Here is a 22,356-nt window from a genome sequence, read left to right as displayed (position 1 = left end):
ATTTCAAAAATTTATTCAATTGTAATTTCGTGAAAAATATGGACACGGGCTATAAGAAAAATCTACAAATCAAGTATTTTGAAATTCTTATTTAGAAGTAATTCTTTTGCGATACAAATGATTAAATAATGAAATTTCTAAAAATTCTGCCTTATACTTTTATCTGAGTTTTGTTCATAATTGCTTTTTAGAAATACAACTTGAACTATATTTTTAGTATATTTTCCTATGAATATTGCAAAAATGAGCCTGAGAATAATACTAGAGATTTTAACTAATGGCTTATTTAGCTATTCTGCTATTTTTTTAATCTTCATGCAGATAATAAATGGAGAATAATCAAAGAATATATACGAGTGATAATCAAGAAAATTGACTTTTGAAACCAGATTTTATTTTTCCTTTATAGTTAGTCAAAGGTTTTCATCTTTTAGACATGTTTAATCCTCCTTTGTCTAGCTGTGACCAGGATCTTGAATAAAGTGCTATCAGTACCTATATCAAAGACAGAAAAAGGCCTTGGAAGCGTTCTAAATTTTTATGCTCTGAAACCAGGACTTTCCTCATAAAAATAAATAAAAAGACCTGACTTGACTCTCTATGATTAGTGATTTTCACGTGATACGACATCTCAACCTTAGTCAATTACGGTTGGTAAGCCCAAGAGGTAGGGAGAGGGGAACCAAAACCCTACTAATCTCATGGTGCTCTTGAACGTTTTACTATTAATGGGATATATATGTCCTATTAATTAAAATTCACTGTCAAAGGTTCGAGTTTAAATTTAAGTGATTAGAAAAAATTATAAAAAATCCCCAATAAATAGTCAAATTTATAAATACAATAATATAACCGACAATCGAAATCAAGGCTTAAAATAAAATAGACTAGTTTAAGTTTAAATAGAAGTTACATTTGATCATTCCACATTTTGACACTGGCAAAACTTTTACAGCAACCTGTGTGTGTGTGTGTGTGTGTGTGTGTGTGTGTGTGTGTGTGTGTGTGTGTGTGTGTGTGTGTGTGTGTGTGTGTGTGTGTGTGTGTGTGTGTTACCTGAACCTTACTTTAATTTTCTGAGTTTTTCGTGTTACTAATATAGCTGTAAACGAAGTCTAGAAATTTATGAATTATCACACTAACAGGTACAATTGCCTTCAATATCATCTGCTATCAATGCACAAGGAGAGACACTTCTATCTTTGGGAAATTGAAGAAACTAAAGCGCCTTTTATACACTATATAAAATATTTTAATATATCGAATAAATATATTTAGTTCAGTAAAGAATATTTTCTTAGCCTTGCAGTTAGATACAGCAATACGAAAACAGACATAAACTCGAAGTTATGCAATTCTTTATTCTGTCCTCCCTTTTTGAATATTCCCCAATTTTCATATACGAAAGCAAAATTCAGATATAAAAATAAATTAAAGAAATTTGTGTGCATTCTTTTACAAAAAAAAAAAGCTTGAAATATTGTCAAACTGATCAAACCAATGACGGAATAGAATTCCAATCTTGCCAGGAGGTTTGAAGTAAAGAGTAATAAGAACAAAAGTTGAGAGAGAATGCCTATCAACTGTTGGACTCGTATAGCAGAGAGTAAGTACATAATGTTTAAAGCTTAATAGAAGAGATCAGCTCTACAGGAAAAAGACTGCGTACTTTGTGAACGACGAATTCAAATGAAGGCTGTATATTTGTTTGCTACAAACAAATTTTACACGAAAAAAAAAGTTCTTTACTGTTGCTAAAGTCAAGACGATTTTTTTCCTAGATCTTACGATACCACATATATCAAAATAATGCCGTTTCGTAAAATACTTATTTTAGCTTAATGCGCCCAGAAAGATTATTAGAAGCATGATTATTCATTGAATACAGGAGATTATTTTATTGTCCCAAAGAGTAAAAAAAGTATAATTGTTAAACTTGATTTTTTCCCCCGAAAAAACAATCTGTTTCTGTGACATCTTATGATTCTTCATATATTTTTAACGATCGAAATCTAAACTTCGAAATGATTCACCGTCTAGAGTGGTGTATGAAAGGAGACATCAGAGTTCAAAGGTTTACTATATACTATTTTTTTCGATATGTAAGAAACCTACTCTTTATTTGATTGGTAATATATATATATCAGGTGGATATATATCCACCTGACATTTTGTATCAGATACGTAAAAGTATCATTCCCACAAAACTAATGTAGAATGAAAAATATCGGATATTTTGAATCAGTTCTTAGTCTCGATTGGTATCACACATCCTCATTCGTCTTTTGGTCGGATGATATAGTATCAGCTTGACACGAAACATAATTTCCCTCTGTAATCCTAGTTCACTTTTCTGACTCAGCAATACAATTAACATGCTTTTTTAACTATATATATATATATATATATATATATATATATATATATATATATATATATATATATATATATATATATATATATATATATATATTTTACCATTGGAAGAAATCATTCTATACATTTCATGTCATTCTAACCAATGGAATAAACATTTTAAACCATTTTTTAAAGTTTTCCTTGCTGTATTTATTTGTACAAATAAATTTGTTTGTATTTATTCGGGGTTTTCTATTAAACGTATTTTTTATTAAAAACAAATGGATGAACTTGAACATTATTAGTGAGGTAAACCGAACACAAAAATTAAAAACGTTGAATATGAATGCGATTTTTAGAATATAAATATGTAAAAAAACATAAGAATATTTACATTTTTAAATCTAATTATAAATACGATTTATAATATATCTAATTATAAATCAAATTTCTTAAAAAGTAAATGACTGTCTTCTAAGTTTTATAAATATCCTTAATTTTCAATAATGCTTTTAAAAATCAAACTACAGAATTAAAATTGATATCCAAAGTTTTAGGTAAGAAGCACTTTAGGTACAGGTAAATATTTAAAGCTATTAATAAATAGTCTTTAATACGGAATTGGGGAAGGAATTGGTTACCGACTGTGTTAGATTAAAAAATATTGGGTACAAACAAATGATTAGTATCCAGCCTATACCTAATATAGCAAAATCAAATATCAATCAAATCCTGATTCTTTATTACATACTTTTCTTCGAAAAATTGTTCTACTGTTCCTTTATTCAATTAAAAGTGACATATGTTTGTATGAAGTTTCACCCCAGCTTCTTTAATACCCCTCCCCCCCCATCTCATCGTTCGGACTATTGCTGTGCTCAATAATAGAGCAGAAAAGCCCTTTTAATGGATCAAATGAATCTTCTAGTAAATGAAAGAGAAGATTCCCGTTTAGAAAGGTAGAAAAAAAAGGGATGTGGTTTGTCTTGACCTAAATGAATCCTTTCATGTTTTTTAATATGCAGAGAAAAAATTCAATGCCAAGAAAAATGAAATTTTTGTTCGATATCCGGTCTAACGGGTTTTAGTATTGCCTTGAGGTATTATTTTAGACAGATTCTCGAATGAGCTTTTAACAAAAGCAATTAAAGTTTTGGGATCAGTTTCTGAATACCGATTCATCAGTTTTTCACTTATGGTATTAAAGCTTAGATAGGTTATTGCTTCACGTGTGAAGTCTTAAATGTGCTATGCACAAGTGCGGTTTAATTGAAAACAATGGTTTCTATTCTGAAATATTGTTCTCATGGTATCTCCAATTATATTACTCATCTAAAAGTGAAAACAGATCTGTTTGAGGTTTTTATTTTGATCTATTATCACACGTTATTTTTAAAAAAAATAACACTTTAGTTTAAAGAAGTTATGTATGATAAAGGTGGAAAAAAACTTAATTTTCATCCCCATTTTTTTTCTCTCTCCTATCGCCACAGTGTTGATACGAATTTGTCATTCTTTCCATCAACACTTCATTATTTTTAATCTAGCAATGAATATTCTAACCATTTCAGCCCTCCGATATCATGTTGTACAGTCGGTGTAATTTTTAATTTTAAAATATTTTTTATTAACGCATAATAATTTGGCTGGGGAAAATAATGAAATTTTCCATTAATTGCTCAGATTTTTAAGGTGCTATTGCTTGTAAAAAAAAAAAAAAAAACAAATAGCAAGTGACATAGCGTTGACATTGCTTATTGGAAAGCAAGCAGCGGTCGAATCAACATTACATGACGAAACGCGCATTTCTATGTTTCTGGAGAAAAGAGAGATTGAGATTTCTCCGCGAATTTAATGAATAATAATTTTAAATATAATTTGAATCATGCTGATATGCTGCATAAGTATACGTTGATATGCTGTTTAATTAATCTATTATATATATTTGAAACAAAACTATCGGCTATTATCTATATGTATTACGGTGGAATTTGGTTATTTCAAAAGTTTTTAATTTGAATTTTTCTTTTATCCGCTCCTATTTTCGCTTACACAATTTTCAGATGTTTTCGATAATTCAAGTTTATTTCGGTTAATTAAGAATCTTAAAACTGAATTTTTAAACTGTTTTTAGTTTAAATATATCCCTGCCTTGGATCCTCAGTGATTGCAAGTCAAATTTATGACAATTCGAAAAAATTAATTCATTCGAAAAAAAAACTTGCACTCATTGGTGCAATATGGTTTATCTAGGCTCATGTGCCATAAAACAACAAATCACTCGCTCACTCATTCGAAAATGTCATTGCGGTATAATGCATTTAATCAAAAAAGCAATTACGAATTTCCAACTTTTTCAGAAAAAGCTTTAAGCGATGTGAACTTTATTATTTTGAAGTTTTATTATTAAATTTTATATTCAAAAGGCTGTATACTTCATTTAAATAAGTTATTGAAATTGTCTAAAATCGCTACATTTTTACTTCTATTATTTTAATTATTAAAGTTATTTAATTTTATCATGCATTATTTATTAACAGTTAAATATTAAAAATCTTTACTGCCATTTTTATTTTATCTCTCGTTTATTTTTAACTTTATTTCTTTTTATCTCTAGTTTTTCTTGTTTCGGATTTTTCAATAAACATAATTTTTAGAATGGTCCTATCAATATCGAATTAGACAAGTTTGACTGTTTTATGAAATTTAGTATCCTTTGCATGAATCAGTTTTCATATTTTTCTCTAAAATACGAAAATTTGAATGTATATTTTTGATGCATGTAATATAAAGCAGTTCTATTAAGCCAAATATTTGTGACTCGGTGTTCTACCAAACTTGATATCAAGAATAACTGATTACTTTTGTGAAATTCTCAAATTTTTCAATTTTAAATGAGCAGCTGTATTTAAAAACATTTTAGAAACAAAGATTCTGCATTAATTTCTCGCACCATTTTAACTCGTACATGATTTTATTCTTCTCAAGTCTTCCCATATACAAGTTTTAATCTGAATATAAGGATATATTGGAAATGTACTTCAAAATATTTGATGCCTAACTTGCTAAAAATTTGGTCTTAAATCGATATTTTTATGTGTAACTAAATAATGTGCAATCGTTACATTCGAAACTCTAAAATGTTAAGTTATACATATACTCAAGTTTTTTTAAAATATCATTTCTGTTATCTAAAATCTTGTATCGATCTTTTTTATTTAGATTTATATATTGTCTAATATTCTCTTATAAATTGTATAATCTTAGGAAAAATAATTATAAAGTTAGTTTGGCGTAATTTTAATCGATCGATGTCGATTCTGAACAAGATTTCAATCTAAAGGAATGCATTTCTTATTAAGAATTATATTTATTTCAGATATTTAATACCCGAAAACATTTCATGGGTTGATGTAAGTTGAAAAGACATTATAAATCGACAATCTGCCAAACTTACATTTCTGCAATTTCGAAAACTCTGAGCAGAAACTTAATTAAATCGCTTGCACTCTTGCAAACCGAATGATTCGTATACCGCTCGTTAGCTGTTAAAGAGAAAAAATTTATGGTGAACTCAGTGCTCACTGATTCCATGCTTCCAATCCAGGGTTAAAATGATTAATTTCATAGAAGTAGAAATCAGCGGCAGAAATACCTTTCAGTGTAGGAAAACAATGCCCCATATATTTCTTTACCTCATGAATAAGTAACACTATCAAAAGATTAAAATCAACTAAAATATATTTCATGATCATTTTGGTAAAAAGGTATTCTTGGAAATAAATTTATTCTTCCTTTTCAGTAATGTCCATCAATGCGATATTCGATTGAAGCCACCGAAAAAAATCCCAACGCCTTATGGAGGCCGTTTAGTTTGGATTATGCCTGGTAAAAATAAGCTGATTGCTCATCTAAAGGATAAAGCAAAAATCCGACACAGAAAGAGATGGAGTCAGGTAAAACAAAAGAAAACTTGAAATTACAATGTTAAAAATGTGAATTAAAGAAAAATGATTTTTTAAATCTTTAAATAAGCAAGATATCTGCAATCTTCTAGAATTTTTTTATTATTTTTATGTTGAAAAAACATGTTAAAAATATGTAACGCGATGTAATAAATAGCGGAACGATGTATTGATATCAGATAAAAATAAATCATGATCGTTACATCAGCATTTTTAGCTTTTTCTCAATGAAATTTTGACGTCATGTTTTAAAATATTCCAATCGTGTCTAGTTTTTAGCAACAACTCTGAAGCTTCTTCATATATTGTATAAGAATATTAATAGAATTTGGAAAAAATCATTTATGAATATTTTTTACAATAAGGCCTCCGCATTATTGTAGTGATTTTTGCAACTTTGAAAAAAAGTATTTCTAGGCTTGAAACGAAAATTTTAATTTCATGTTTGTCAAATATGAAAATATCATTTAGAACTAAATTTGATTAGAACTAAACTTGATTAAAAAAAATATTTTTAAATTTAATGTGCTTGAACAGTAAGGTCTACAGTATTTTAATGAATTCCACTAATTTCTGCTAAAAAAAATCAATATCACCAATAAACTGTGCTAAAATTTTTATTGCCCAATAATCTACTAATAAGTAAGAAAAGTGTCTGTTGGTGCTCTGCAGGTCAAGCCATTCGACCTAGAATTACTAAATTTGGTACAAACGTACCTTTGGAAAGTCGTAATGTGCACATCGGAGCAATTTTACAAAAATTTTAATTAAAAATGAAGCCACTTTTTGGGATTTTTCAGAGATAAATTCTGAAAATAGTAGAACAGTAATACTCAAATACTTTTACACTGTTTAAAAAAATTAAAAATCCTTTCAATCATACCAATTTAATTATCGTGCAATCTTCTGAATTTTGATAATTTTTTATGCGCATTATTTTCCAGGGATCTATTTACTGTAAAGAAAATCAAGTTGTTTTGATTTGCATTAACAAATATAATAGCGTAATTTTCTTTGTTAAAAGCAAAGTCAAAATGATTTAGTATCTGTGTGGTTTATAAGAAATAAGAAAGTTCTAGTACCTCGAAAGCTAGATGGGAACCGGACGGCAACATTAGTTCTAGGGTAACAAGGATTCATTTACACAATAAATTAGATATAGGTCATTAAAATATAGCACTATCAAATAATAATAAATTGGTACTTTAAAAACCTTTTTTTAGGAAATCATGAGCATCAAAATAATACAGAAGAGATTTAATGAATATTAAGCAAACCAATATTTTCGGCTATATCAGCCGTTTCTCAAAGGCGGCTCTAATATTTATTACTCTTTAGTGATTAGTCTATTCTAATATTTTAAAGTTTGTTATAGCCAGTGGAAAGTAATTTTGCTCAATATTTCTTATTTTAGGTCATGTACATGTACTACTTACTTGGCCATCGTCTCATCGAATTGCCAATCGACGTCAACAGAAAAGCTACTATGGCTGAAAATACTTTTATTCTGGCTTTGGACGGGGATATTAACTTCAGACCGCATGCAGTTCAACTTTTGGTCGATCTCATGAAAAAGAATAGAAATCTAGGTGCTGCCTGCGGTCGAATACACCCAGTTGGTTCAGGTAGTTAAAAATCCAAAAATCTTTCCGGAATGAAATTTATAAACTATTCAATCTGTTCGAAAATGTGGTATAATAAAAGCGAGCTTGTAAAATAATTTAAATGTGTGCACTCAGAAAGCACAAATAGGACACAAAGAATAAACATTTCGTAATATGCAATAACTTTCAGACAATTTGAAAATATGCAGAACTGACTCAATTTGAAAGAATGGCACAGTGTTGACTGGATTATAATAGATGTCCTTTTCCCATTATAGAGGGCACTATTCTTAATGCGAATGCGCAATTATGATAATATACTTTTACAAGCAAGTTCAGAAAAAGTTCACTAAATGGTATATGTGGATAGAATTGAAAATGGGAGGTAATTTGATTTGAAGTGAGAGGCGGTCCTTTATAAATCTCTGGAGCTTTCCAAATTTGGAAAGCTCCAATCTTTCACGTCAAAATTTTATCTTAGTTATTTTTGGATCCAACAGAGATTTCAATTAATCGCTATGATCCTAAAATATTTTCAATTTAACATTGTTTCCATCAAAGTCGACCATCTCATAAATAAAAAGTGTTGTTTTATGTTATACAAAATGCAAATTTCGTTATTCAAAATTTGAGTCAAATGCAAATGCTTGTTTACTATTGCATTTTATTACATTTTTAATGCCAGAATCGAAGAAAGTGATTTGATTATTAAACTAGTTTATATTGATACGGAAGTTCTTCTTTGAGTGTACAATGAAGGAAGTCTAGCAAGCTATTTAGTGAGAAATAACGCTTTATTCCACCAATATTTCAGAATATTACGTAGCATGGGGAACAAAAAACACAGCCAAGATATATTAAAAGAAAAGCACTTCTAGAGACTAACAAAACAAGTAAAACAAAAAAGCTATAGAGAGCTAGATCAGCGGACACAACTCTAGAGCGATATTGATACCTTTGGAGCGACCTCGCGTTTATAAAGCCTCGCGACAAGGCGTGAGGCCACATGCAATTCAACAAAAGAATCTACAGATCTTCTTTCCTTATGGAGATAGAATCATTCTTGCATTTTCCAGAAACTTTAATTTTATTGCGAGATAATCGAGCGATTAATTGCGATTTAAATCGTGACATTGTATTGGCGTTCATTAATCTCTGTAAATCTCGTTCAAATCATAAAACTAGCATGACAGGAAAACAATATTAGAAATTTGTAACGATGCTAATGTTTTTAATTTGTAATGTTTTTAAAAATGCATATCATGTTTTTGGAGTGTTAAGTATTATTAAGACTTAGTGTAATCCAATTTCAATAATATTTTTTTTTTTCAATTTAGGTCCAATGGTATGGTATCAAAAATTCGAGTACGCTATTGGTCATTGGCTTCAAAAAGCGACCGAGCACATGATTGGTTGTGTACTCTGCAGTCCTGGATGCTTTTCTTTGTTCCGTGCAAAGGCTTTGATGGATGATAATGTCATGAGAAAATATACCACACGATCTGATGAAGCTCGACATTATGTACAATACGATCAAGGTTAGTATGTTGTTAAATATGGTAATATGCAATGGCTTTAGCACGACATGAGAATAAAATTGCAATAATTTATTTTAAAAAGTAAACACTTAATGTTGAATGCGTCTGATCTTATTCCTCTTGGATTAGCTTGCCAATTTTATTCCTCTAGCCACACAAAGTTCATGTATTTTAATAAAGTCCAAAGATAACAAAGGATCTGCTGCAACCTTTTGGAAGCTTAATACAGTATACTGTAGACGGAGGGAGGGAACATTACATTAATGTTCTCGCACATGGAGCGGTTTTTTTTCTTCCACTATTTAAAGAAAGGCAGCTTGCGCAATTGTGACATGGAAAAAATGTTATTTGCAGGGATCTCCTGTCAATGAACAGTCTCCTTTTGGAGATTTCCTAAAGACCTAGGGCTGAGAAAGAGTATCAAGATAGTGCTTTCTGTATCTATTTCTTTTAATGGAACAAAATTCGTTGATTGGCGATTTGATTTGTATGTAAATCTTGCAAAGCAGCGTAACTTAAGGTCAGTTTCCTAAGTTATATCTCAGATAGGCAAGGCCACTACAAGTGTTCTTATTGCATTTTAGCAGAAAATTACGCACAGCCTACCAATACTTATTTGCATATTCACATACATGGCCAAAAATAAATTTGATCTAAAAGTTTTTTTTAAATCAGCAAACATTGAAAATGTGCAAAAAGGAAAAGCATTTATCAATATAAATTTATTAACTTCCATTTTAAGCATCGATAATTTATTAGAACAGTTAATAGTACGTAAATGGTAAGTATAATAACACATGTTGGAATGGAAACATCATCCTGATTTATTATTTATTACATGTGGGAATTATATATTCTGATTAACAATGAGAAATCCATTTGATAGCCAAGTTCCAGATGGTTACAACGCACCTGCGCGATCAATAAGAATCACTTAATGGTTAAAATGGCCCTGTATATGTTACTACCGATATTTGCCGTTTTGGAACTGAAAGACATCTTGTACTAGAAATAGTTTTTGCTCAGCAGCTCTTTTCTTGTCTCTAATGTCAAAGCACATGTACTCAGTTTGAATCCTTGTACTTGAATCCTCTCAATACATTTAATTTCGCATATTAATATGAAAGACTTCAAATATGAATTCCAGTAAGGCTATATTTAGGAGCCAAATGATTAAAGCATTCAAAAATTTCAATTCATTTCTTTCAGAATCACATTTAATTTATCACTTCATGAAAATGAATTCATATATAAATCCATTATGTAAAAAATATTAGTTAGAACTGTCATTGGCTGTTTCGACTGAAAATTATAAAATGCAGTTTTTACGAATAGATCCCTAAGACCATCACCACCAACACTTAGATTTCTAAACAGTTGATTTAATGAGAGATCCAAGCTCCGATTTGAAAGCAAACGGAACAGTTTTTGTAATTCTTCTATTCTTAATAAATATCGTTACTTTCTATAATATTCAAGTTTCTTGATTTGCAAAAACTGAATTCACTGTCGAAGTATTTTTAAATTATTATGCGGTACGAAGCTTAGCAGTTTCTTTTCGGTAGTGTTGCTATGTCCAGATTAGTTAAGGAGAAGCTACTGACAGAATTTTCGAATCAATCCGGATGGGAGCAATCTGTTAGCTCTACAGAACTTCCTCTCAAATAGAACTCTAATCTCATAATCTCATTTTTTTAGGTGAAGATCGTTGGCTTTGCACCTTACTTCTTCAGCGTGGTTATCGAGTCGAGTATAGTGCTGCCTCTGATGCATACACTCATTGCCCGGAAGGTTTCGGCGAATTCTACACTCAGAGAAGACGATGGGCTCCATCCACAATGGCCAACATTATGGACCTGTTATCGGATTACAAGGCAACCGTTGCTATCAATGACAATATTTCTGTGCCTTACATTATTTACCAAGGAATGCTTATGACAGGCACAGTGCTGGGTCCAGGGACAATCTTCCTTATGTTAGTGGGAGCCATGGTCGCCGCTTTCAAAATATCCAACTGGAATTCCTTTACATATAACATCATTCCAATTCTTCTGTTTATGCTGGTATGCTTCATCTTTAAAAATGATATACAGGTGAGCCTTTCTTCCGTTTCAGAAAGTTACTTGAACACTTCTTTGGTAAAGTTGTCGATTATACTCATTTACATTTGAAGAAATTTATAAAACATTATAAAAGCATTAAAGAAAATAAGTGTTTTAAGACTAAAAGAAAAAGGGACTTAATGAAGTCTTGAATTCAGAGCACAAGATCTTTAAAGATTGGGAGCACATTTAGAAATAGATTCCGTTTGCATAGAAAAACAGATAGAAATAGAAATAGATTCCGTTTGCATAGAAAAAACTGGAAATGAGATTGGATTCGCCTGTACTGCGAATTCAGAATTTATTATTCGAGAAATTTTCTATTGAATCCGTCACAGATCTGCAATTGTCGCAATAAGGCTTTATATGGAATAGAAGACTGGTGTATCTGCTTATGAATGTTTATTGCGTTGTCCTGCATACAGGACAGCGCAAACACACAATAAACATTCATAACCATCAGATGCAAAATCGCACTTTTTGTAACATTAAGCACCATTTCTTATGGTATGTCAAAATGAGAAATCTAAGTTTTAAGTGTATAAATTTTATTTTTTAATTTTCCACGTCTGTATCAATCTAATGCAATTTCTTTTTCACAGTTTGAATCTTCAGAGAAAACGATATGTCTTAGATGGACTTTGTAAGACTGCTCTTTCGATTAGCACTTATTTCATTTCTGCTTGGGTGTTTTTCCCTACAACGTGGTTTGAAGAGAAGGACTGTTGAGAAGTGCAGTCTCAAAGAAAATTTGTCAATAGTATAGCTCCAGAGACTCTGAAAGACTGGTAATGCCAGCATTGGTCATATATGTCCCGGGTCACAGATCTTATGAAGTTAATACGGGACGAAAAAATACTATGAGTTAGGCGCCATTTGCATTTTCTAAACCACAGATAACTGGGCCGATCAGATTATGTCCCGTCGCCACTAATTCTCAGTACGTCCCTAGTTAAATAGACTTAAAATTGCTTAAAAGTTTTTACAGAGCTCGAAATTTAACATTAAATAATTAAGGATAATTAATGATGAATAAAAATATTTTCTAACATCTTTCTTGTAGATAAATACGGTAATTTCCCTACAAGTGTATTTTTAATTTGGCTATACATAATTTTTTATTGTTCAACCGCAGTTGTATAAATCTTTTATAAATTACTATTTACAATTAATAAAAAAAATACCAAAACTAAATTTACACGGCAATCCATCCTTACCAGTGCAGTATTATAAGTTACAATACCACCAAGTTGAAATGAATGAGACGTTTTAGGATGTTCTTGAAAATTAAAATCGTTCAAAATCTTCATCAGACTTTATGATCACCAGAAAAAAACGAAAAAGAATACGAGTCTCGAAGCCATCAAACGTGTTATTTTTATCCGAGAACTCCGTACACTCATCGCTTGACCTTCAAAGAACAATAGTATATAGAACGCGTAAGTTTGTGCCAACGCTTCTCCTTTCGCAAACCGTTATGCAACGCCTTCTCTGTTTTGTAAAGCGAGGAAGCAATTGACACATTTTTCATCCTTTCCTTTTGACTTTAAAATATAGGATAAACGAAATGTACCTGACAGATGACCAATTTTCTGAGCGTTAAAAATCGCTTATCGCGATATTATCAGATTCTATAAAATGAAACCTTGCTCACCTTTTTAAAATCTTATATATTGAACCATAAACGTTAATGCCTATTGAAAAGGAAAGGTGCAATTTTCTAAATGTACATAAAGATCGTCTTTGAAATGAATTTTATAAAGGTTGCAATTACGATTTGTGATTATGTGCGACGTTCTTTTTTTAAAGAATATTTGCTTTATTCTTATTAAATTAAATAAGATATTTTTTATTACAATTTTTACATTTTTGCTTTTATTCAATTTCATGTTTGTAAAAATCGAATTTTGCAATCGATTTTCCACGCTTTTTCTTACGTGCCAGAGTTCTGAAATTTTACCTAGTTGTGAGTTCCCAATAGCTATACAATGTTTTAATATTTTGAGAACTTAATTATCAGTTAATTGATAAATTTTAATCGAATTTTGATGCTTTATTTTGGAGCCATCTGGTGGCGAATGAGTAAAATTGATTTTAAAATTCTATAATATTAATAATAACGAATGATGAAATATTTTAAGATCTAGAAAGTAAGGAAAAAATTATTTGTTAAACCATGGTTTATTAGTAAAATCAGTTATAGAAATTAGTTTTTATCATCAAACATATGGCAGCAGAGGCAAAGAAAAACAGTGAAGTTGTGAAATGTCAGACACAACAAAATAGAAAATTAATGCGCAATGAATATCACAGAAAAATTTTAAATATTAATTAAAAATTAAAATTCATTATAACTGTGATTATAGCACCAGTTTGCTTTAAAGTATTTCTTTCAATACCTCACGGTTTTACAATTTAGATTTATTCTCCATATCTTTGTTGGAAATTTTTTCTACTTTATTAATTTATGAAAGCTTGTGTTATTTTTTCTTTTTGATTTATATTTCGTGAAAAACATAGATTTATGACCTTTCAAGTTTAAAGATTATTTCATTGCGAGTTTATTCATTCTATTCAAATGAGTAAGCAGATCATATAAACTCTCTCTCTATTTAAATATATACATATAATATTGCTGTTATCAACTAAAACTTTAAAATCAGCAAACTTTGAAGAATAGATAAAAAAGAAACGGAAATGGTGTGTGTATGTCATTTTATCCTTTATTTACTCGAAAACAACGCTTGCAATTCTCCTCTATATAAACAATTTCTTTGACTGTATGCTCCAATTTTCAGGGGAAAAAATCTTTATTTTGAAAAACAAAATGATGCGACATTAATAACGCTAGTTGTCATATATTTAAGAAAAATATGCTATACTGATATTCATTTCACACAGACCTTTATCCTTTTCACCTTTTATGCGAATTACTTGTAGGGTAATACGAGTCGTTTTCAAGTCATAAAATAAAATTACAAAAAAAAAAAAAAAAAAAAAAAAAAAAAACTTTTGACATTTTCCCACTCTAGCATCTAAAGTTTACCTTGCCATCTAAGAAAACCTGAGATGATTATACTGAACACTAATTGAAATGATTAAAATAATAAAACCTAAACCGTAAATTATTTCCAATTTATAATCGTAGGGCACTGATCTATGTCTAGGTCTGTGCCGATTTCGATTTATCGAAACAAATCGATTTTTCGATGCCAATTTTTGAAAAGTATCGATCTATAGAAACAGGATCACGAATACTAGTTCAAGATAAATCGCGGTACAATAAATCGATATTCACAATTAACTTGCATTTTCGATTTACCGGTTAGTGTTTATTTTTATTGCTCTTCATTCCTATTGACTTTCATACAAATATTCCAATAAATATTTTCATATTCTATTATATAAAAATACTTGTTTTAAACGCAATGTTGTAATTGTAACATGTAACTGTAACATGGAAATTGTGCACCAATGCTCGCTTTAGCATTGGCGCACTTTATTAAAGGGGTTTTAACAAAATTATTTTCTAACTATTTTTATTCAAAAGAGGAAAAAATTATTACATAATTTGAAACTTCCCTTTATTTAGAGACGTTCTGATCAGTCAATATTTAAGAGATGCTATTTATAATAGCTATAAATAATGATATCGCGATGTACCGAAAAATATATTCGTATATTCGTTGGAGGATATACTGCGATGAAGTTCCGTCATCGCCCATCCCTACCTATTTCTAGACTGCAAGGATGAAGATCTCTCTCTCTCTCTATATATATATATATATATATAATATAATATAATATAATATAATATAAAAGAAAAAGTGCAGCAGAAAATCGAAGACTCTTAAAATTTCTTTTATAATATAAATTAGGATTCTAAATATAAACACTTCGCTTAAAATCGTACCGAAGTAATACTTTTTTTATGATAACTATTGAACTGCTATGGGATATTACATGATTTAATAGTTATGAAAAACCTGTTTCGTGTTATCTGATTTTCCTGATCTTTGCATTGTTTTGATATTACTTTTAAAACCATTCCTGTTCCCATATCTTCTTCCAAGCATTCATTCTCCAAATAAAAATTAAAATTCTATTTGAGGCAAATTTTATTTGACAAGAAAAGTAGTATAATCTAGCAGTTTTGTGAATTAAACATACATCGACTTAAACGCTGGATATCCAAGAAATGGCACATTTTTGCAAATTAAACCTCAAAATAAGCAGTTTTGAATTAATTGTAGAGTTTTGTTAATCTACGAAAAATATACTGTAACCAAATATGTAAGCAAGTCATTGCTTAACAAGCAACACTCTCAAACTCAATTTAGCAAATTTTAGAAGAGGAAGAAATAACTTTTCGTAACCCATAACGAATATTTCCGATTTTTTTACTCTCTAATTACGTCGTTGTATGGTTGTATGAATACTATAATTTGAAGTTTGATTGCCTAAAATTGATTTATTCCTTTGCATTAACAGATAATGGTTGCCCAAGTGATGAGTGCTGCTTACGCTTTATTAATGATGGCTGTCCTTGTGGGTACTTCGATACAGCTGACAGAAGATGGTATTGGTTCTCCTTCTTCTATATTTTTGATAGCGCTGTCGGGGAGTTTCTTCATAGCGGCGTTACTTCATCCTCAAGAATTCTGGTGCATTATCCCTGGACTGCTTTATTTTCTGAGTATTCCATCCATGTATCTCCTCCTTATTATCTATTCACTGGTAAATCTTAACGTTGTAACATGGGGAACGAGGGAAGTCCAGACTAAGAAAACCAGGAAAGAAATCGAAGAAGAGAGGAAGGAACAGGAAGAACTTCTAAAGAAGAAACGGAATCCTGATCTTCTCTCATTCCTTGGATTAGGAAATAAAGACAATGAAGAAGGAAGTATCACATTTAGTTTGGCTAACTTATTCACTTGCATGCTATGTACCTATCCTAAGTCAAATGACGACAAGATTCATTTGATGCAAATTGGAGATCAGTTGGAACAAATGAATAAAAAATTTGCTTCACTAGAGAGACAACTGGAATTATCCCATGCAATTCCTTTCCGAAGTCGAAAGACATCAGTTGGTGGAAGAGGTTCCATGAGAGGTGTTGGATCAGAAGCTGGGCTCTCGGTGGTGAATGAGAATGAAGACGAAGAAGCTGAATTCGATTCTGGATCTGAGGCTCCCTCAAGTGAAGGATTAGGTACATATTTTCGATCCCTTTTCTTCATTATTATTCCGGTTATTTTGTAATTGCACATACTAAACTGTATTTTCTTTTACAGAACCCAAACAAGAGCGAGACGACTTAATAAACCCTTACTGGATCGAAGATAAAGAATTAAAAAGAGGAGAAGTTGAATATTTACCAGCAGCTGAAATTCAGTTTTGGAGAGATCTCATTGACAAGTACCTCTATCCTATTGAGCAGAATAAAGAACATCAGGCCAGAGTCGCTTCAGAATTGAAAGAACTGAGGAACAAAGTCGTATTCGCCTTTTTCATGTTTAATGCTTTATTTATTCTAATAGTATTTTTGCTGCAACTAAACAAAGATCAGTTACATTTGGACTGGCCTTTGGGTGTAAGAACTAACATAACATTTAATCCAGAAACCAGCGAACTTCGCATTGATAAAGAATATTTGGAGCTGGAACCTATTGGTCTCGTTTTCGCTGTCTTCTTCGCTTTGATTCTCGTCATCCAGTTTGTAGCCATGTTGTTTCATCGATTTGGTACTTTATCCCACATTATGGCTTCCATTGAACTCTCTTGCTTCAATCAAAAAGTTGATGACATCAGCGATGATGCCTTCATCGACAAGAATGCAGTTCAAATTGCTCGTCAACTCCAAAGACTTCGAGGTATAGATGACGACGAGAAGAGTGAAGAATCGCTGTACGGGGATAGATTAGCCAGACGAAAAACGATCCAAAACCTTGAAAAACGAAAGAATCAAAGAAATAGAATCGGAACTCTGGACGTTGCATTCAGGAAGCGTTTCATGAATATCAATTTGCAAGACGCTGAACATGGAAATATCGGTATGATTTTAATTTGCTTAGTAAATCTTATTCAGTTCATTTAGAAAAGTTAAAAAAAAAACTCATTAATGAATATAAATACAGATATCAATTTTAAAAATCAATTTTTCCTATTAAAAATTGGTTTTTAAAAAAATTGAATATAGCATGACAAGCAAAAAATAAAACCTGTATTTTTTTATTTAATCAAAAACAGGCTTATTTTCCCTAAAAATTTGAAATTTCTTTCCAAGTATAGGTGTATAAATTTTAATATTCCTTTAGCTTGTTCTAGAACTTCCGAAGAAGGGCGTCATTCTTTGTCTTTTTAATTCTGAGAAATGGCATTATATGCATGTTAATTATATTAATAATTCATTGAATTTTTTTTCTGATGTTTAATTTTTGCTTGCACAGAATATTGGAATATACAGAGTGTCACAAAAATGGAACAAGCTTTTATTTCTATAATAAATATTTCCTAAATGTTGCACCTAAGTATATATTTCCAATTACTGTTTCCTTTAAATAAGGTGAGCAATTGTATGAAAACATTTTGGTATTGTAAAAGGAGCAATGGAAAATAATAAAAAGTTACACAAATTAAATTATTATACAACCCCCGAGTGCTAAAGTATCAATGAATAAAATGTTTTCCTGACATTCATCTATGTACACACAAAATTTCTGATTTCTGTCCACAAAATTTGCAGGTATATTTAAATTTAGATAATATTTATTGCAAAAATGCTAATTTATTAAAAAAATCTGCCAAATGAAAATATTTGCCTAGTAATACATTTTCTAATCGTCATGACTTGACAGAAATGTGTTAATTATACATAATGTTGTTCATTTTGATTGGTCGACTATTATAACTGAACACTTAATATATCTGAGTATATATTAAATATAACTGAACATTATATATATCTAAATTGAGGGTTAAATTGTATACTGCATAACCGATATTTGATTTCGTAACAAAATTTCAACGGCTTCTTGAGTCGCTCACTTTTTTTTTACAATGATTTTTTAAGAAAAGATCAGAATTTCTCAAACACCATGTATATGCAATTTATATGTATGTATATGTATATTTAAAATGCAATATGTCCATAAAATACAGGCGTTTAGAACTGTTAGGAAAATAGAGGTTAAATGTAATGCTATCCTGGAAACGTAACATTTCGGCTCCAAGGCCAAAGAATAGTAAAGTAAGTTCAATTTAGTTAGTATAATTTTTTAGTAAGTATAATAATAAGCATAATTTTTTTTTAAAAAAAAGGAACGTTTTATTGGATCAAAATTTAATGGGAATAACAAATTACATTTGTATTTTAGTAAGAATAATTGTGTTTTACACAGAGTTTCAGTTGCAAAAAGTAATCTGTAAATGCTAAAGTAGTATGGATATGAATTCAACGGCGGATGCAGGGAAGGTATACGAGGGGGTTGGTTCATGGGAGTCATTGACACCCCACTTCTAACCTTAGATATTATCTTGTAGGCTGGAAGATATGCTACCGTCATGTTGATCGTGTTTAAGCAGTTCATAGAATTATAAATGATTATTTGATTTTAAAAAAACTTTGATAGAAATCGGTTGAGTAAAAGAACTAAATAGATTTATTTTTAAAATCCAACTTTTTTTTGTAGCTTTACATATCCAAACTTCTTTTCAAAAAATAAAAACTTGATAAATAGTCATTTCACGGTCGGAAAATCGTGTAAAGTAATTGTTATGAACACTAGGAATAATGCATTCAATGCAGTTGAGTCATGACTATATAGTATATATTATCAAAGAATTTTTAATATACACTCTCTCTGCATATAATATTGGACGAAAACTTGCGAAACTTTAATGTTGACGGTTGGCAATCATGGAAGCTTTAAGTGATTTACATGAATATTTCCTTTTATTTCGTGCTAAATTAATTAGTTTGAAAATATAATCTCTAATTATACATTTAAAATAAAGCCATGTGGCGTATAAAGTTATAGTATGGTCACAAACCACTTCAGAAAATTTCCATACCCAAATCTGGTCTCGAGCACGACTTAAAAATTGGTCTGTATCTGCATCTGCAAGAATTACTCTTTTTTTTGTTGTTGTTCACACGTTTATCTTTGTCATTTTTGGCTGTGGGATCATTTAAAACGGTTTATATATTCAACAACTGTGGATTAAAAGCTGTCCAACATTGCACATTCGGCAGACATAATGCATTCTGCTGTCAATAGTGGCATTTTCAGAATAACCATGGTAAGACATGTCCAAAGGAAACATACTACGCTCAATTTTGGAAACTAAATAATAAAATAAAAGCAAAATTGTAAAATACAGGTCAATGTAAATATACAGGTAATTGCTAAAAATAAAATTTAGCTGCTCAAAATTTGTGTTAAAATGTTCATTACATTTTAGCTAATTGCATACTTTCTTCTTATTGATTTCTATGTCCATTTTACAAATCAAATTTCACATCAACAGTTTCGCCCTTGTTGACAAAATTTGTTTATAATTTAGTTTTATATGGTCTATAGTATTTTTACAATTTATTCCGTTGTTTGCTGTCTTTATAATTATCCTCCTGTACTTCTGTATTTAATTCCGTGTAATAAATCACCAAGCAGTGTTTTCAATGATAATTTAAATTGTAATAACTAATTATCTATGCCCCTCAGATTGTTTAGAGATATGAATCTAAAATTTTTTTTTCCTCCTCAGCTACCCCTGTACTGAACGGTCTGAACCGTATTGGACGAAGCCGCGAAACTATCAGAGCCTTGGAGCTTCGTCGCAATACTGTTCTGGGCAATAGCAGTCGAATGGAAACACTTGGTGCCAAAAATGACTTCAACGCCAAGAATCGTAGTGGTCTTCCCAAGAATGGCAATGCAAGGCGCATCGATAAGTTATTTACCAAGCAAAATGGAGGTGTGAATCCTGGTTTCGGGAACAAAGCGTTTGATGGCAGTTCAGACGAGGAAACAGGAGGACGGAACGTAAGAATGCAAATTTATGGATCCAAGAATAGCTTGGCAAGTTACAGGGAAGAATCCGAAATCGCTAGACGAAGGCAGAGCCATTTGTGAACAATCCAAACTGTGTTCAAATACGTAAAGTTTGCAACTTTTAATTCACTTATTTGCAACGAATCATACAAAAAACGATCTAGTGTGATTGTCTCCAAAATCTACATGCTTCATTAAAGCGACTCTAGCATGTATGTTAAATGAGTTCTGATACAATGACTCATTTCGGGTGACTCATTTCTGATACAATGACTCATTAGGTACAAAGTGTTTAATTTGAAAATCTTTGAAGATTTTGCACCGTCGCAAGCTTTAACCACTTGTGCAATAATAATTTAAAGCTTGTGCAGCACAATAGTCACTTGGATAGTCATGTATAATTTAAATCGGGTAACTGAAGAGGGTTTTATTTCTCTCGGATTTGAAGTGAAAAGAACAAAGATTTAATCAAGTTATTATTATGTTGCGCATTCATTTAACAAGCCAGTTGAAAAGAACAATACACTGAACAAATATTTACGCTTAAACATTCCACAATATAGAAAGTTAAGTTTTGAGAGAATAATTGAAAATAATATAATATTGGAAGGTATAATCCAATAAGTAATATGTGAAAGTATGTGTAATGTAACATTTATGGCCATTTTTTATGTGTATTTTTTAAAAAGGTGTTTCGTTTAATTGTTTGAAAAATGTGTATTCTGTATGTAATTTTATTTGTGACATTAAAGATATTTTTAATGATTGTTCAGCTCCTTTTTTTACTTTTCGATTCAGTAACTTAAGAAATTTCGTGCCTGCGTCATGGCCTAGGGATAGCGTGTCTTCCTCTTGATCTTGGGTTCGAATCCCGGTTTGGGCATGGATGTTCTTCATCTGTTCTATGTGTGAATGTGCCCCCCTGTAAAAAGGAGTTGTGCAAGCGAATGTGATGCTTAAGTAGCTAAGATGTACTCTTGGCCCTAGTTGGCGCTTCTAAAACAAGAGACGCTCCCTTGGCTTAAAATTGCTGCCCTCGTCAGCGAGCTTGTCCATGGGAAGTTCCATTAGAAACAACAAACAGAAATTTCATTTCTGAAGTCCATGATAATTTTTTTTTTTTTTTTTTTTTACTCCTCAATGGGGTAACTGACACGCAGGGAGTAAAGATTTCTTTTCAGGAGCTCTTTACGTGTTTTCCTTTTAGCCAATTTTTTCAGGTATTGATTTCCAGGGTTTTTTTTTCTTTAGAGCTAATATGTTTAATACGATAATTGCCTAATGTTTCAGTACATTGCTTGTTAAAAATAAATTTAGCTTCTTTTATTGCACCCCTATTTTGGCAATATTAAAGTCAACTAGCACTTGCCCAAGGGGTGGGGAGTTCCCGCATTTGAAAACATACAGTATATCAACCCCATAAAATGCCCGGACAAAGATACCGTAAATAGTAAGTAGAAAAAAAATAAGATCGGAGATAAGAGAAGGTAACTTGAAAACTAAGTTTTGTGAGTTAGAAGAGAAAGTATTAAGCACTTTAAATCTAAGTAAGTCCAATGAAAATATATGAATAATGAATTAATATGAAATGGTAAGATGGTAAAAAATTCTTCGCGAAGGGAAAAGGATTTTAAAGGTAAGTAATTTCCTTTCCGACATAAACTTGTTATGTGTTCCAAAAATTTTCATGAACTTTCTGAAGGAATCTGTGCCCTCCTTGTATTTAATTGTTAACA

General features: G+C 30.8%; 1 protein-coding gene across 5 annotated transcripts in view; it reads left to right on the top strand.

The window, feature by feature from the left end:
- LOC129960041 (chitin synthase chs-2-like) overlaps window positions 1-21,338 on the top strand; it is an 81,814-nt gene extending 60,476 nt beyond the window's left edge. For all 5 annotated transcript variants that reach the window (XM_056073057.1, XM_056073054.1, XM_056073055.1 and 2 more), the window contains 7 exons: window positions 6,161-6,314; window positions 7,738-7,948; window positions 9,265-9,465; window positions 11,164-11,558; window positions 16,059-16,779; window positions 16,862-17,620; window positions 20,334-21,338. In XM_056073057.1, the coding sequence (XP_055929032.1) occupies window positions 6,161-6,314; window positions 7,738-7,948; window positions 9,265-9,465; window positions 11,164-11,558; window positions 16,059-16,779; window positions 16,862-17,620; window positions 20,334-20,701 (2,809 nt within the window). In that variant the 3' untranslated portion in view covers window positions 20,702-21,338. The remainder of the gene's footprint in view (window positions 1-6,160; window positions 6,315-7,737; window positions 7,949-9,264; window positions 9,466-11,163; window positions 11,559-16,058; window positions 16,780-16,861; window positions 17,621-20,333) is intronic.
- Window positions 21,339-22,356: the final 1,018 nt, after the last annotated feature.

The sequence above is a fragment of the Argiope bruennichi genome, chromosome X2 (genome assembly GCF_947563725.1).
Source record: "Argiope bruennichi chromosome X2, qqArgBrue1.1, whole genome shotgun sequence".
Classification (NCBI taxonomy): domain Eukaryota; kingdom Metazoa; phylum Arthropoda; class Arachnida; order Araneae; family Araneidae; genus Argiope; species Argiope bruennichi.
The sequence above is the reverse complement of the archived record's forward strand: the minus strand, read 5'-3'. Positions and strand labels throughout refer to the sequence as shown.